The sequence below is a fragment of the Crassostrea angulata genome, chromosome 3, assembly GCF_025612915.1.
Source record: "Crassostrea angulata isolate pt1a10 chromosome 3, ASM2561291v2, whole genome shotgun sequence".
In the NCBI taxonomy this organism is placed as follows: Eukaryota; Metazoa; Mollusca; class Bivalvia; order Ostreida; family Ostreidae; genus Magallana; species Magallana angulata.
In genome coordinates, this window is record NC_069113.1 from 14,766,549 (window position 1) to 14,780,818 (window position 14,270).

The following is a 14,270-nucleotide window of genomic DNA, read 5'->3' on the forward strand; positions in this document are numbered from 1 at the left end:
TTGAAAGTGTACAAAAAAAAATTAAAGGACCTAGACATAATTTGATATTAAATGTTTATTGTTTATATTTGTTATGTATAAAATTGTTTACTCGTGCATATTTATTGATTGACCAAAATTTGAATTTTATATAGCGATTTACAGAGGTTAGATATCATTGATATGTAAACAAAGCTCGATCGCTTTTTATATTTGTTTACAAATAATGCAAAGTAAAGAAATAACAATTTCTCTGACAAAACAAAATTATTAAATATATTCATAAATGAAATTATCAAAAAAACAAAAACAAAACAACGTTTGATTGAAACTTGTACCAATACCACACTTATGTAAAACAATAACAAGACTCGAACTTGTTTTCATATCAAAGAATTTCAAGCCCTGTATCTTGCTTGTAACTCGATATTTTACTTTCAAATTTTGACGAGCCATAAAAAGACTTTAAAATTTTGATATTGAAAATGGAAAAATAAAATACCTTTGTTCAAATTAACACGTCCGTAAGAAGAGCGAATATCTCATTAAATAGTATAAAGGAAAAATAAAAGATAAAAAATACATATCATCGAGATCGGAATACATTAAATATCATCCAACATGTCTGCGCCCTTGAGTCAATGAAAGGAACGACTTCTGAAATCTTGCACAAATATTGCCATATCTGGTTAATTTGCCTTGATTTTTAAAATGTGATAGGAAAATGCTGTGCAGAAATGTTTATTCTTTGGCTGTTAAACTCGGCGCTAGTTTGAAAATACCATGCAATGTGCGCGAGCTTTGTTCTGTCAAAACACAACATATTGGTACACTCTGTTCCGTTAGCCCCAGTCGTCAGACATACGGACAATCTTTTATAACTACGACTACCAATGCAAAAATATTCTATCGTCGCTTTGTTTTAACAACGTGTCAAAACTGCCGAAAACATGATGATTTTAGGAGAGGGAAAGGGAATGTACAACAGGTTAATACTTATACCTTAGTGAATAATGTTATGAGGAAAAGAAACTGTATAAAAACTTATAAAATCTACTGAAAATATTTTCATTATTTCAACTAAAAAACGTTTAATCTTAAATTATCACTTACATTTTCTGTTATATCTCTTTTAGAAGGAAAATATTCTGACTGTGCCAAATCTTCTAACAGCCAGTCGAATTGTTTCTACACCATTTCTAGGCTACATGGTGACACATGGGCATTTCGAAATAGCTCTTGGGTTGTTTGTTGTTGCTGGCATCACTGACCTTGTAAGTACACCATATTTAGATGGTTGGAAGTACTGGCAGGGTTTTGAACCTGGGACCTATGCACTTTTAGCCACGAGCTATAACCAAGCTGATATGCATGATCCATAAAGCTCAGAAATGAATGCAACCATCATGCTGATTTTACTCTCTCATAAATATTTATCTTTGGTTTATGACTCCTTATATTAATTCATCAATGATAATCATTTACTCTATATGTATATATTGGTATCAAATATCTTGAAATGCTCTTTCTTATCAGTAGTTGTTTGTATGACAAAAATTTTCAAACCAAACTGATTAGAAAGGCTGTATAATTTGAGATTCAGAATCCTGGGGACAATGACATAACTTTTGAAGATTTTTTATTCAAATACGTTGCCTAGCTAGGTTATGTTTTATAAAGAAATGCCTTTTTTTTAAAGCTTGATGGATATGTTGCAAGAAATTTCAAAGGACAAATGTCGAGCTTTGGGACATTTCTGGACCCTTTGGCAGACAAGGTCATGATGACAGTGATGTTTACCACTCTGTCAATGGCAAACATTGTTCCAGGTAAATTAAGTTAATATATAGAAATGAAGAAAATGTATACTCAGTTGTTAACAATACATCTGAGAGAAGCTTATAGTAATTAATTTAGATACATGTATAAGATAATTACATGTGTAATAGGAAAGGAGGAATATTGAAAACATATGGCTGGACCGGTAATCGACCCTGGAACCCCTGTATCTCTAGTCAGGAGCTCTACCACTGAGCTACCCAGGCTGACATTCACAGTCGATATAACCCCAACTACATTTGTACTACATTCCTCCCTCCTTCAGGAGGCCAATTTGGGGTTTTTTGCGGAAAAACTACAATAGCATAACTCTTTTTTTTTAACCATATGTAATTTAAACCAACTCTAGTTTATTTGCGAAGGTTCATGAAAATCGACCGTCTGGTTCTTTTTAGGGACCATCTCTAAATAGAGGTACATTTACTATAGGAATATATTAAGGAAACTGTCATTTTCCGCACATCAAAGCAGTTAAAAAAAATACTACAATAGCTTTTTTTCTCAAATTGTTATATATGATTAGTAATATCATTTCCTACCTTATATGTAAAAAACCCAACCGTCTGGTTTTTAGTGGGGGCCATCTCAAAATATTAAAATGCACCAAATTTTGCTATATATTTGGATCATCACGAATGATGATTGGTATAATGGATTCATTCCAAAAATGAGGAAAATGTCCTCGAGGATAGCATCATTCTCAGTGTATATAAAATTTCAACAGCGTACAATTTTTACTTTGTCTTTTATGTTATTTCTTATAAGGTACTCCTACAAAGCTTCATTTTATCATAACATCATAAAAGCGCAATGGCAATGCTCCCCTACCGCACAACGTAAAAATCGTGTAGAAAATAAAAATTTCCTTTAAAAATATAAATATTTTTATCTGTATTTTGCTTATTGTGTTCAATTTTATAAATGATATCGAAAAAATTTCATAAGAAGTATAAATCAACTGTATTATATTAGAAAGCGCAAAAACATGCGCAATGCAAACTAAAGTCGGCCTCCTCAAATGATCTTCGCCCCAGGTTCTTGTCAGGTGTTAACCTGTCAGTTCCAGGGGCAGGTCACAGCACCAAATGTAATAGGAAAGGGGATATTGAAAACATATGGCTGGACCAGAAATCAAACCTGGGACCTCTGTAACTCTAGACAGGAGCTCTATCACTGAGCTACCCAGGCCGATATCCATGGTCCATATAGCTCCAACTACTACACATGTATAGATATTTTATGAATATGATATATCCGTTTGTTGTACATTGCAGTGGCGCTGGCTGTGATAGTGGTGGGCAGGGATGTGTTACTGGTGGGGGCCGGATTCTATGTAAAATACATTTCACTAAAACCACCAGTAAGTGTTTACATTCTTCTAAGTGAAATAGATATTACTTAAAACCCCAGTAAGTATTATGCATATATTTTTTAAAATGTGTACCAACATTTTGTCCTACTGATATTTTAAGAGTTTATAAACGATTACCATATTTCACTGAATGGTTATTTGATATTGTAGATAACATTCTCGAAATTCTTTGATGTTACAAATGCAAGTGCAACACTTCATCCTTCGACACTGAGCAAGGTGAGTGTAGTCTAGAAAACGCTTTACCTCCATTTAGTTCACTTGCTTTGTCAGAAACCCACATTCAGTTGAGGCATATACTTGCTGACCATGGACTTTCTCCCTTTTAACTCCACTATCATGAATGATTAGTTTGTGTCAATTTTTCTTTGAGCATTTGATCACATCCTTAACACTTTTAAGCTTATTTCTGCTCTAATTTTGTTGTTTGTTAAACTTTGTTACAGTACAACACACTTCTCCAGCTGTTGCTAATCTCCTCAGCTCTGGTATCTCAGGTGATGGGATGGGGGGATAACTCTGCCCTCCAAACTCTATAGTAAGTATTTCGTTTTAATGGCCACCAACCATTATAAGTTCAATAATTCCTTAAAAAGTGTATAAAAGCTAGACTTCCATATACTCTTTATTCAGTTTATGAATATATCTACTTCTGTGTTTGTTAATGAAAAGTAAAACTGGTGCCACAGATTTAAAGGGACTTGGACACGATTGGAGATCAAAATTTTATTTCTTATTTTTATGTATAAAATTGTTTACTTGTGCATTTTGAATGATTTACCAAAATTTGAATGTGTGATGAATAGTTTCAAGCAAGATACAGAGGTAAGAATTCATTGTTATGTAAACAACACTTGAGTCTTATATTTGTTTACAAATAATGTAAAGTAAGAAAATTAATTACCATTTATTTGACAAATTGACTCTCGGTTAACAAGATACACTGATTTAATGTTTTCATAAATAATATTATCAACAAAAGAAAGCACCATTTTATTGAAACTTATACCAATACAACACATATGTAAACAATAACAAGACAAAAAAAAGAATTTCAAACTCGATCTGTATCTTGCTTGTAATTTGATATTTGACTTTCAAATTTTGATGAAGCATTTAATAACAATACACATATTAACCATTTTAGACATTATAAATGGAATTTTTTTTTTCTTCAAATTTTGAGTTCAAATTGTGTCCAAGTACATACATGAAAAATAATGATCACATCACTATATTTTTATCTGTATTTTTAGAACTAAAAGATCGATTGTGATCATAAAAGATCCTCTAATTAGTACATGTTCTGTTTTAGTTTGGTCACAGGTTGTACGACTATTGGATCAGGCCTGCAGTATATGTGGAACTCTAAAGCTTATTTTAAATTAAAGAAAAAATGAAAAAACAAAACACTGGCTTTGGTTTTTTTCCTGATCTCATTCTATAGATAAGTTGCAGGTAAACAGAGATATAAAAAGTCTGAGGAAATTAATGATAAACTTCATGAGCTACACAAATACTAAAATTATACAGTATATGTACAGGTCTGTGATTTGATTGAAATAAAACATGCAGATATTGTATCCTATGTTGGTATATGCTATATATGAAACTTTTTTTCACAAAAAATAACCTTAACTAAAAATTAATCTAAGAATTTTCACAAAATGTGTAACACATGAAAAAAATATCTAAATCAGTAAATGGGATTAACAGTATGTGGGATATAGAAACAATTATTCTTGTTTGTGCAGTCTAGTCTGTTCTCATTACCTTTGTTTTGTGGTCAGAAGAGACAGGTTGTATTTATCTCCCTTATATATTATTAATGCTGCTTAATTTGGTCTAAGTAAAATAATTGCTTATAAATGAACCTTTCTATTCTCATCTTCCATGCAAATGATCAGTTTTGTTAATAATTTATAAATACGATTCAACTTCAGAGAAAATATATTTTTTCTTAATAATTCTGTTCCATTTCATTGTAAAATCAATTCAACAGAGAAAAACATCAAGATTTGTAAATGATCTAGAATTTTTATTAGGAGTTAAGAACAAATAATTAGATCACGAAAACAGCATGATGGACAAATAATGTATCAGCATATCCTTTGGTCATAAACAAGAATTTAGAGCAGAAATCCGTTAATTTGAGCGAGACAATATGCCCCATAAAGGTTAATTTTTCATTGATTTGCAATGAACAGAGATGAAAGACTTGTAGGTTAATATCTCTGTTAAGAGAATTGTGTACAATGTATTTTACTGTACAGTACATGATTAATAAATTAAACAAAGAGAAATGAATGATAAATCACTGACAACAATTTATTCTGGGAAGGGGGGGTGGGAGTGGGGTCAATACTGATAATTTAAAACAATTGTTGCACAAAGTCGGTCTCATGCAACTAAGGAATAAATTTCGAAAAAGCAGTTTGCACCTACAGCTATGCTATATTGATAGGTTCAACTACTATTATTTTGCAACATTAAAAAACAAAGAGCATAGAAAAGGGAAATTAGAAAGAACCAAAGTTCTTTTATGTACATGATCCTTATTCCAGTATATTTAGATTTTCCAATGTTTTTGATCACTGTAAGAGTCTTTATAACATAGTTTAATACATTTCATCAATGATGAAAATGATTGAATGTTGTGGCATGGGCAAGCGGGGTCTGCAAAATTATTCAAAATGGAAATAATGTAAAAATGTAATTAATTTAATATTTAAAATCGTTCATTTGCTGAAAACTATATAAATATATTAATTAAGTGAAAAAGGAATTATTATTCTTTGAATATAATGAGGTGATCTTCATAGTCTGGGTAGTAGGATCATTAAATCTATCATAAAGCTCTTCACTACTGTTTTCAAGTACAAGCCAACAAATAATACAGATAATATAACTGCAAGAAACAAACTTTTTGACAATACAAAAACAACTATTTAAGATGATTCTACATCTTAAAGAATTCCTCTGGGATGAGATTTTTCAACATCAGATTATTTTTGAGATTTCCAGGAATATCCAAAGAACTAACATTCTCCTCCAAGTTTCCTTTGAATCTTCTTCTAAAAAACACTCTGCACAGGGCCAAAAGGCGAGGAGGAGAGGAAGAAAAATTAATCAACATCCTTCGCAATAGTGGGGAACTGTCGTAAGGGAATTCACGATCTACGACCCATTGCTCTCGGTAAATGTTGTAGCCAGCCAGAATGAGAGTCATCACTACATCGACAGAACACTGAAGGGCCGCCACATAAAGCAGTGATCTCGGCACTGGATATATTACAGTGGCAACGTCTGATTGAGCATGCTGGTCTATGCCTCGTGATGACACCTCCAGTTCCACATTCTTTACTAGTAAATATCTGATGGTATCCTGGTCATTTTTGTAGACAGCATTCCACAGTGGGGTGGTGTTGTGATGGTTTCTACAGTCTGGGTCTGCCCCAGCGTTCACCAGCTTGCAGACCATTTTTAAATTGCTGTTGAATGTGGCATACAGTAGTGGTGTGTCATCATCTTTGTCGACATTGTTAACATTACATCCCAGAGGTAGCAACATGTTGATAACTTCAAGATGGTTTCCATGGGCAGCCAAGGACAGTGGAGTGTTGCCATCATTAGTCCGTGTGTCATGCTCCATTCCTGTTTTAAGCAACAGATCAACAATATCGTTATAGCCATTCCATGCAGCTATATGTAAGGCATTGTAACCTTGCGCATTCTTAGATGTTACCTCTGCCCCATGTTTAATAAGTTTCTGCGCCACATCAAAGGCGCCTGCAATGCTTGAGAGTACAATAGGTGGGTTACCATCATCTCCTGTCACATTGGGGTCTGCTCCATTCTCGACCAAATAACACACCATTTCTGTGTCCTCTGCCATGAGTAGGTGCAAGGCAAATGACAGGGCAGTTTGATTCCTTTTATTTTTTATGTTGAGGTTGGCCCCTTTTTTGATAAGTGGTCGAACATAATCCATGCCACGAATGACTGCCATCATAAGAGCAGTGTTCCCCTTTTCATCCTGAACATCGCATTTAGCCCCGGCTTCCAGAAGAGACTCAAATGCCTCATAGAAATGAATTCGAACAGCATGAACAAGGGGGGATTCTCCTTTGGTATTTTTTATGTTTATTTTCAAATTCTTCACAGTTAAAAGTTTATTGACAACATCCATGTACCGTAAATGAACTGCTTCATGAAGTGCAGTGTATTTTTCAGGATAAACAAGAACATTCACATCAACTCCTATGCCCAATAAGAAGTCTATGACATCTAACTGTCTGTTCTTCACTGCATAATATAAGGGGGTTTTGTGACTCGTTGTCTTGGCATTCATATCACATCTGTATTTATTCAGTAAAGACAGAATTTTTATGTGTCCAAAGCCAGCGGCGGCATGTACCAGGCTTATAGTGGCAGAGACACTGTTGGACTGATTTAGGTCCTCCGTCCTACAGCGACATTTTCCCCTGGTAATGTCACCCAGCACAATGTTTAGTCCTTCATTAAGGGCATTTTCGTGCCTCAGTGGATGGCTCTCCAAAAACTTTAAACAAATGCACGTCTGGGTTGTACCTGAAAGTAAATTTCCTACATAAATTTTGGTATTAAATATACATTGTTTACTCATATTTGCTTAAAATAAGATAATTTTAAAGTTACACTTATCAGGTAAGGCATTTCCATGCCTTTAAATGCCCAATATAACTTCCTTTTTATTTATGTAAATTACTGGTAATATTATATATAATGGGGCATGCATATACTTTCACAGACTTACTTACCCATAGTAATTTGCATATCCAACAGGTCTTTGTATTTCTGGAACAATAATTCAATATCACTGTCTCCCCTCACCACTCGCTCATACAGATGGGCCTGGGCCCTTCTCATTTCTGCAATAAAAAGTCTACATTTGAGGACAAAGCAATTCAAAACTTATTACATGACCAAGGATGCATGTTAATTATTATTCAAGCCTGTTATAAGCCTTGCAAATTAACACAACTTTGCATGTATCTCATGCTAACAAAACTTCACTAACTTGGTAGTTGCTGCTGTGGGATTGTGTTGGCAAGATGGTATGCAGTGTGACAGTGCGATGGTATGTTATGTAAAGCTGTGTCAGTGCAACAGCTTATTGTGGTACAATGTATGATGTAAGTTGCTGTGATAATTAGTATATTGGGCTCAGTACTGCCATGCTGCTACTAGCACTAGCTAGTAGCTTAACCCTTTAGCCAAGTCAGTACAGTGTTGGTTTTTAACTGAAGGGTTATGGATTTGGGCTTACTTGTGGTCATTCCCCCTAATCTGTAATTGTATATAAGTGCACAAAAAATAGTCAATGAGGAGTGGATTAATGACAAAATAGTCTAAGAGGAGTGGATTAATGACAAAATAGTCTTAGAGGAGTGGATTAATGAGTCTTGTGCAAGAAATTCTGTAATACTAATTAACACGTACGTCGTTCAGCATAAAACATAAATATACATGTAAATGTATGTAAAATACTGTACATTAAAAATTGACATGCAATTATTGATTGCTGGTATTTAGATGAGCTAATATGATATAAAAAGTTATGACATTTACCTAGATCATCCATTCTTATCTGCTCTCAGAGTGACAGTCACTTTCAGTTTGACAGGAGACTGAAAATTTTCCATGAACTCAGCAAGGCTCCATTTTTACACTTCAACTCGTGTTTAACTAAAAATGCAAATTCATTGTTGTCATAATCTGTATCGTGACCAAACAGCGTTTCATAAGGTTTGATTGTTTACATTCTCTTTCCGTCTTGTTCTCTGCCAAGACTCGACACACCTGTCAATTTCACCCGAAAACACAGAAGAGCTCCTCAGTGTGAAGAGTTATCGGTCGTGTCTGAATATAACGGGACTTAGACAATCTATGCCCCAAAAATCGTTTATATTACGGTTTTTTGTTTTTTTTTGGGGGGGGGGGGGTGTTGTTTGTTGTTTTTTTCTTCTTTTTTTTTGGGGGGGGGGGGGGTGCACATATTGTGTCAAAACCCTGCGGCCTTTTCCAAGTTTGATGTACGTTCTTGTACGAATTTTTGTCACAGATTTTTTTTTTACAAAACAAGTTTTACATTAAGGATATCGCATTATTTCACTGGCCCCTCTCCTTCTTTTTTTGCTTTGAAACTAAATGTAGAAGATTTATAAATGTCTTTTAGAAATGATAAAACACGCATTCACTTAAATTATTTTTAAAGATTATTCATAAGTGGATTTCTTTTTCAAAATTACTTATATCTAGTCAAGTATGTAATATATAGTTAATTGATGTTGTTTAATCTTATATCATTTAAAAATGTTAATTTTTAGAATGAAATAATTTTCACCAATGGTTTTTAAATTTAATTTAATGGATAAATTGTTGAAAAAAAAAAACGAGAGAACAAATTAAGAGCGATATGGAGAATTAAGGCACTGCTATAATCATTTTGTGGAATATCAGTATTGACATATTAAACAGTGTTAAATGACGAAGCATTAGAAAAAAATCACTAATCATGAGTTTCAAAACAAATAAACAAAACATGTTTCATATAAATACTGGCCGTCCATACCTCATAAAGTCTTACATCATAACGCCTCAGTCAAGAAAATTAAGTCGGTAGGTAAGTTATGGACACTTAAAAGCGAATGTATAAATTGTGTTATTTTAGCCTTATCTTTTCTATAAAAAAAATTTCAAATTCGTTCTCATTGGATATTATAATTACCTTTATTTATATTGAATACCTCAGCAATATTTTAAGTGTATGTTGAAGCATGCATTGCTTGCAAGCATCCACAAAATAAAGTTTAATCAAGGCGAACAAAAGATTCACGAGAATTATAAATGGTCATTTAGATCTACACGGACAAAATAATTAAAACTGGTTTGATGGTGATCCGATTTCAAATCAGTAACTGTATGAACACAACTGTTTTGTCACACCAAGTAAAAGACTGTGACGTCGCGCACGGTGTTGGTGTTAAAATGTCCTATCAGGGTGCGCGCACAGTATTTGAGTATTTTTTAAAACAAAAATTTGGACATATGTAATTTTATATACCGATCTGTTCGAATGTATACGGACTTCAACAAAACATGTAATAAAATGTAGGAATTTTTTTTTATATTTCATAAATCGGTGTTAAAACCTGAAATTTTTTCTAGAAATGGCATGTAGATAGGTAACACTTTTTGGGTACATATCTCAAATAAACTACATTATCTCGGTGAACTTTCATTTTGGGAGAGAAATTATTGGTGGACTAATTATTTTGATAATGTAACAGATATACGTCATAACGTTTTTGACGTAATCAATGACAGGGATCGATGCCGGATCAAAGAATTCCCAGAATGGAGTTGTAGATGCGTAAAAAATCCTCGAAAATGGCCAGGGCAAGATGAGTTAATTGCCAAAATATAAATTGTGATTCAGGAACTTGCAATGATCTATTGAAGTTTTTTTTTAAATATATGACTTTTTTAATAAAGAGAAATTGTTTCTGTGTAAAATTTTCGTAATATATATTTTATAATAATTTAATTTTCAATGATAAAATTTTTTTCGTTATGCTGGAGTTTATTCAAGACACGTGTCACAAGAGATATATTTCACAGTCGAACGTTATACGTAGCATGGCGATCACAAGTATTATGCCCGTTAAAAAAAATGTTGGCTATATTTCATAATAATAGAAATCATTTTAGAATGTGCATTTTCATAAGTTGTATAGCCATTAAAAAGAAGCAAATGTGTCCGCAAATTTTCTTAATAGAAACATTTTAGAATGTCAACATGAAATGTCACACTTTCATAAAAACACATTAAACTACATAAGCAATGAAAGAGAAAGTAACTTAGACACTTCTTTTAAAAAGTCGCGCAGAAAATTCACAAAAATGAATCGCAGTTAGAAATGTGCTTTTTTTCCCAAACAATTTGATGCCAAATATACAAGCATTGCGAATAAAAATAATTGATTTTTAGGAAAAAAATGATGTCAACATTATATGTCACGGGTACGTAAAATGACGCAAGGACTTAAACGTTACGGCATGCAGTATGTGTGCGGGGTTTTTTTCTTCATAAAACCAGTTATATAGAAAATTATAAATAACTACAAATTATTTTGTGAAGAAGGTACCAAAGTATAATAATAACTAAATAAGATATAGGAATAATAACTTACAGACATAATTGATGATAAATATCTGAACTTAACCGGTCGAATTAATTTATTTTTACTAATAAGATATAGGGTCATGTAAAATGACGCAATGACGTTAAACGTAATGTGACGATGAACATGTATTTTGATTATTTCAACGGGATCTTTGACTGCTACACTACGAATTAACATTAATGAAGAAAAAAGGAAACATAGAAGGGTAGAACAGACTCGGGAATGGAGGAGTTTTGTATATCATTTTTGAATCAAGAGCTATTTTTTATAATATATGACTAATTTCAGAGGAAGTTCATTTAAGAATTTAGGAATAAGAATTGAAAGCTGTGAGCGAATCACATGCTTTTGAACATTGATATTTCTTACAAATATTTATTTATATAACAGCTAATTTTGAAATATAAAATCTCTTACATGTGGAAAAAAATCAACTTAAAGGTCTTATTTTTCAATTTATTTGTATGTTGTGGTTAATGAAATGTATCATTAAGTTATGATAATGACGAGTGAAAATGACGTTTTTGACAATTTTTTACGTTACCGAAATTAACACCAACACCGTGCGCGACGTCTCTACACAATTAACCTTGTAAAATTCCTGGAATCGCCGAAGGATCGCAGAAAAAATTCAGTAAATTGTACAATTTTATATGAATTTTTTTTACAAGTAAAGATTTTGATGACAAAGGCGTCCTGACGGCGAACGGGGCGTTTCTATAATATGGCGCTCGCGCGGTGTGTAACTATTTGACAGCGCTCTCGCCGAGAATCCAAGCTCTCATTGACGTGCTAGGAGGTTTTAACTCGTGTACACGGCGTGCTAAGTGTGCTTACTGCGTGCCCAAGACTTTTAAAAAAAACTTTTTACAATTGTACAGATAAAATTTAAAATTGTACGTGAAACAAACATTTTTTTAAACTTTATTTCTAGTAAATAAATGATAAACACATTGTTTTTTGTTTGTTTTAATGAAATAAGGTAATTCAAACAAAACTTTCCGACTACACAAAAATCTTAGTAGTCGGATCTACTATTTCTTAATTAAAAAAATCGACTGTTATTCATATTAAAACCAATCAAATAACTTTTATGCTTAATGTTCACATTGTTCACCGGAGCTTTTGACTATGGAACGCCACAGCTGCCTTATGTGCCTATTTCATGTGAAGATGGTGCTTTATTATATTATGCTGTGGTTATTTCATGTGAAGATGGTGCTTTATTATATGAAAGTGGTGCTTAATTATATGAAGATGGTGCTTTATTATATGGAGATGCTGCTTTTTTATATGAAGATGGCGCTTTATTATATGAAGGTGGTGCTTTTCTATATGAAGATGGTGCTTTATTATATGAAGATGGTGCTTTATTATATGAAGATGGTGCTTTTTTATGTGATGATGCTTTTTTATGTGAAGGTGCTTTTTTATGTGAAGATGGTGCTTTATTATATGATGGTGCTTTTTTTCTATAATGGTGCTTTTTAATGTGAAGGTGGTCACTCGGAACTCCTCTTATTTTTGAATACTGGATTAACCATTTATGTATTATCTCGAAATATTGAAAGTAAAACAAAAAATTGATGCGATCAAAATCCATTTGATACACTATTGCTAGTTCCTCTTTTTTCTAGCACAATTAGTATATAAGCTATCGAGAAGATCTAGCTGTTTACGACTTTACCCCAACCGAACTTACATCTATTAAGTGACAACTATATAATGACGGAATATTACAAGAATTAAAGCCTAGTAACGTTATCCTGAAAAGCAGAAAATTGAATTTAATAATTATTTGTGTTTAAGCGAAGGTTATGCCCTAGCAATCTGATTAAAATAAGATCTTTGATCCGCTCTTAATTGGGAGTTGATTTTAATCAACTCTCCTATGCAGTTACTCAGACAAACCGAAAGTGAAACAGTGTTTGGACCTCATCACAAATCATCGCTGCTGACAAGACTTAGTTCTTGAACATAATTGATAAATTCGATGTAATGTATGCTAAAGCATTGTTTTTCAAGGAAACTTATTTATAAATAGCTTGAAAATAGTCAGATTTTAAATGGTACGAACAATTTAGATATTTTTTGTAGTCGTATGTATTCCTACGCCAGAGTTCAATATAGTCTCGTTCAACTCAACGCTCGGCTGTCTCCGTAAATCTTCGACAAGCAGAGAGTCTCCCTTGCTTGTCGGAGATTTACGGTGTCAGCCGAGCGTTTGGTTGAACGAGACTATAGAGTTCAATATTGCTTGGATCCATACAATTTTCGATAAATATTTCTATTACTGAAACATAGTTTGATTGAATTAATTTTATCTTTAAATATTATTTAAGATGATTCATATGGGGGGTTTCTCGACATTCTTGTCGAAAAAGTACAAAAATTCATATTATAAGAAAGTGCGTAATTCAAATACAAATTAGAAACTACATGTACTTGTCATGCAAAATAACATATCATTGATTTTAGAATAAATAAACATCGACAAAATCAACTCTCGTCAGTTCTTCAGTACTTTGATTTTGTTATTGTCATCGCCCAGGTCTTCGTCATTGATGACCGTTCCTCTTTAACCTAAGTGGTGAGTTGGAGGAAGAGCTCACATTCTGAGTGTTTCAAAACAAAATATTATTAAAAAAAAAAACAAATAAAGGAACGGATTGAGGATCTGATTTTAAACAGACTGATGCCCTAGGTGATAGGATTTGACTTGAAGATAAAGTAAGGGAAAGTCACAGGGAAAGGTCTACTATACTATAACATAGCTCAAAGAAGGCCCTTTTATAAGTGGTAAAGGCAAAAATAAAATGTCAAGAAATACTTACAAAATAGTGTATTATTCA

The 14,270-nt window shown here is 32.9% G+C and overlaps 2 protein-coding genes across 2 annotated transcripts; one reads left to right on the top strand and one right to left on the bottom strand.

Moving 5' to 3' along the window:
* The first annotated feature begins 594 nt into the window (after positions 1-594).
* LOC128176477 (probable cardiolipin synthase (CMP-forming)) lies at positions 595-4,654 on the top strand. The gene is made up of 7 exons (XM_052842859.1): positions 595-967; positions 1,116-1,253; positions 1,679-1,808; positions 3,093-3,178; positions 3,341-3,409; positions 3,637-3,728; positions 4,506-4,654. The coding sequence occupies exons 1-7, from the start codon at positions 704-706 to the stop codon at positions 4,588-4,590; spliced, it is 864 nt and encodes a 287-aa protein (XP_052698819.1). The 5' UTR covers positions 595-703; the 3' UTR covers positions 4,591-4,654.
* Positions 4,655-4,796: 142 nt separating this feature from the next.
* LOC128176476 (serine/threonine-protein phosphatase 6 regulatory ankyrin repeat subunit A-like) lies at positions 4,797-9,040 on the bottom strand. Its single transcript, XM_052842858.1, has 3 exons — positions 8,801-9,040; positions 7,990-8,100; positions 4,797-7,780 (listed from the first exon to the last, which is right to left on the bottom strand). Exons 1-3 carry the CDS (start codon positions 8,811-8,813, stop codon positions 6,150-6,152), a joined length of 1,755 nt encoding a protein of 584 aa, XP_052698818.1. The 5' UTR covers positions 8,814-9,040; the 3' UTR covers positions 4,797-6,149.
* Between the last annotated feature and the right edge of the window lie 5,230 nt (positions 9,041-14,270).

Coding starts and splice junctions, on each gene's coding strand:
- LOC128176477 (XM_052842859.1), top strand. CDS start 704: ATGCTGTGCAGAAATGTTTATTCTTTGGCTGTTAAACTCGGCGCTAGT. Junction 968..1,115: donor GGAAAGGGAATGTACAACAG/GTTAATACTTAT, acceptor TATCTCTTTTAG/AAGGAAAATATTCTGACTGT. Junction 3,729..4,505: donor TCTGCCCTCCAAACTCTATA/GTAAGTATTTCG, acceptor GTTCTGTTTTAG/TTTGGTCACAGGTTGTACGA.
- LOC128176476 (XM_052842858.1), bottom strand. Junction 7,781..7,989: donor GGATATGCAAATTACTATGG/GTAAGTAAGTCT, acceptor ATTTACTTTCAG/GTACAACCCAGACGTGCATT.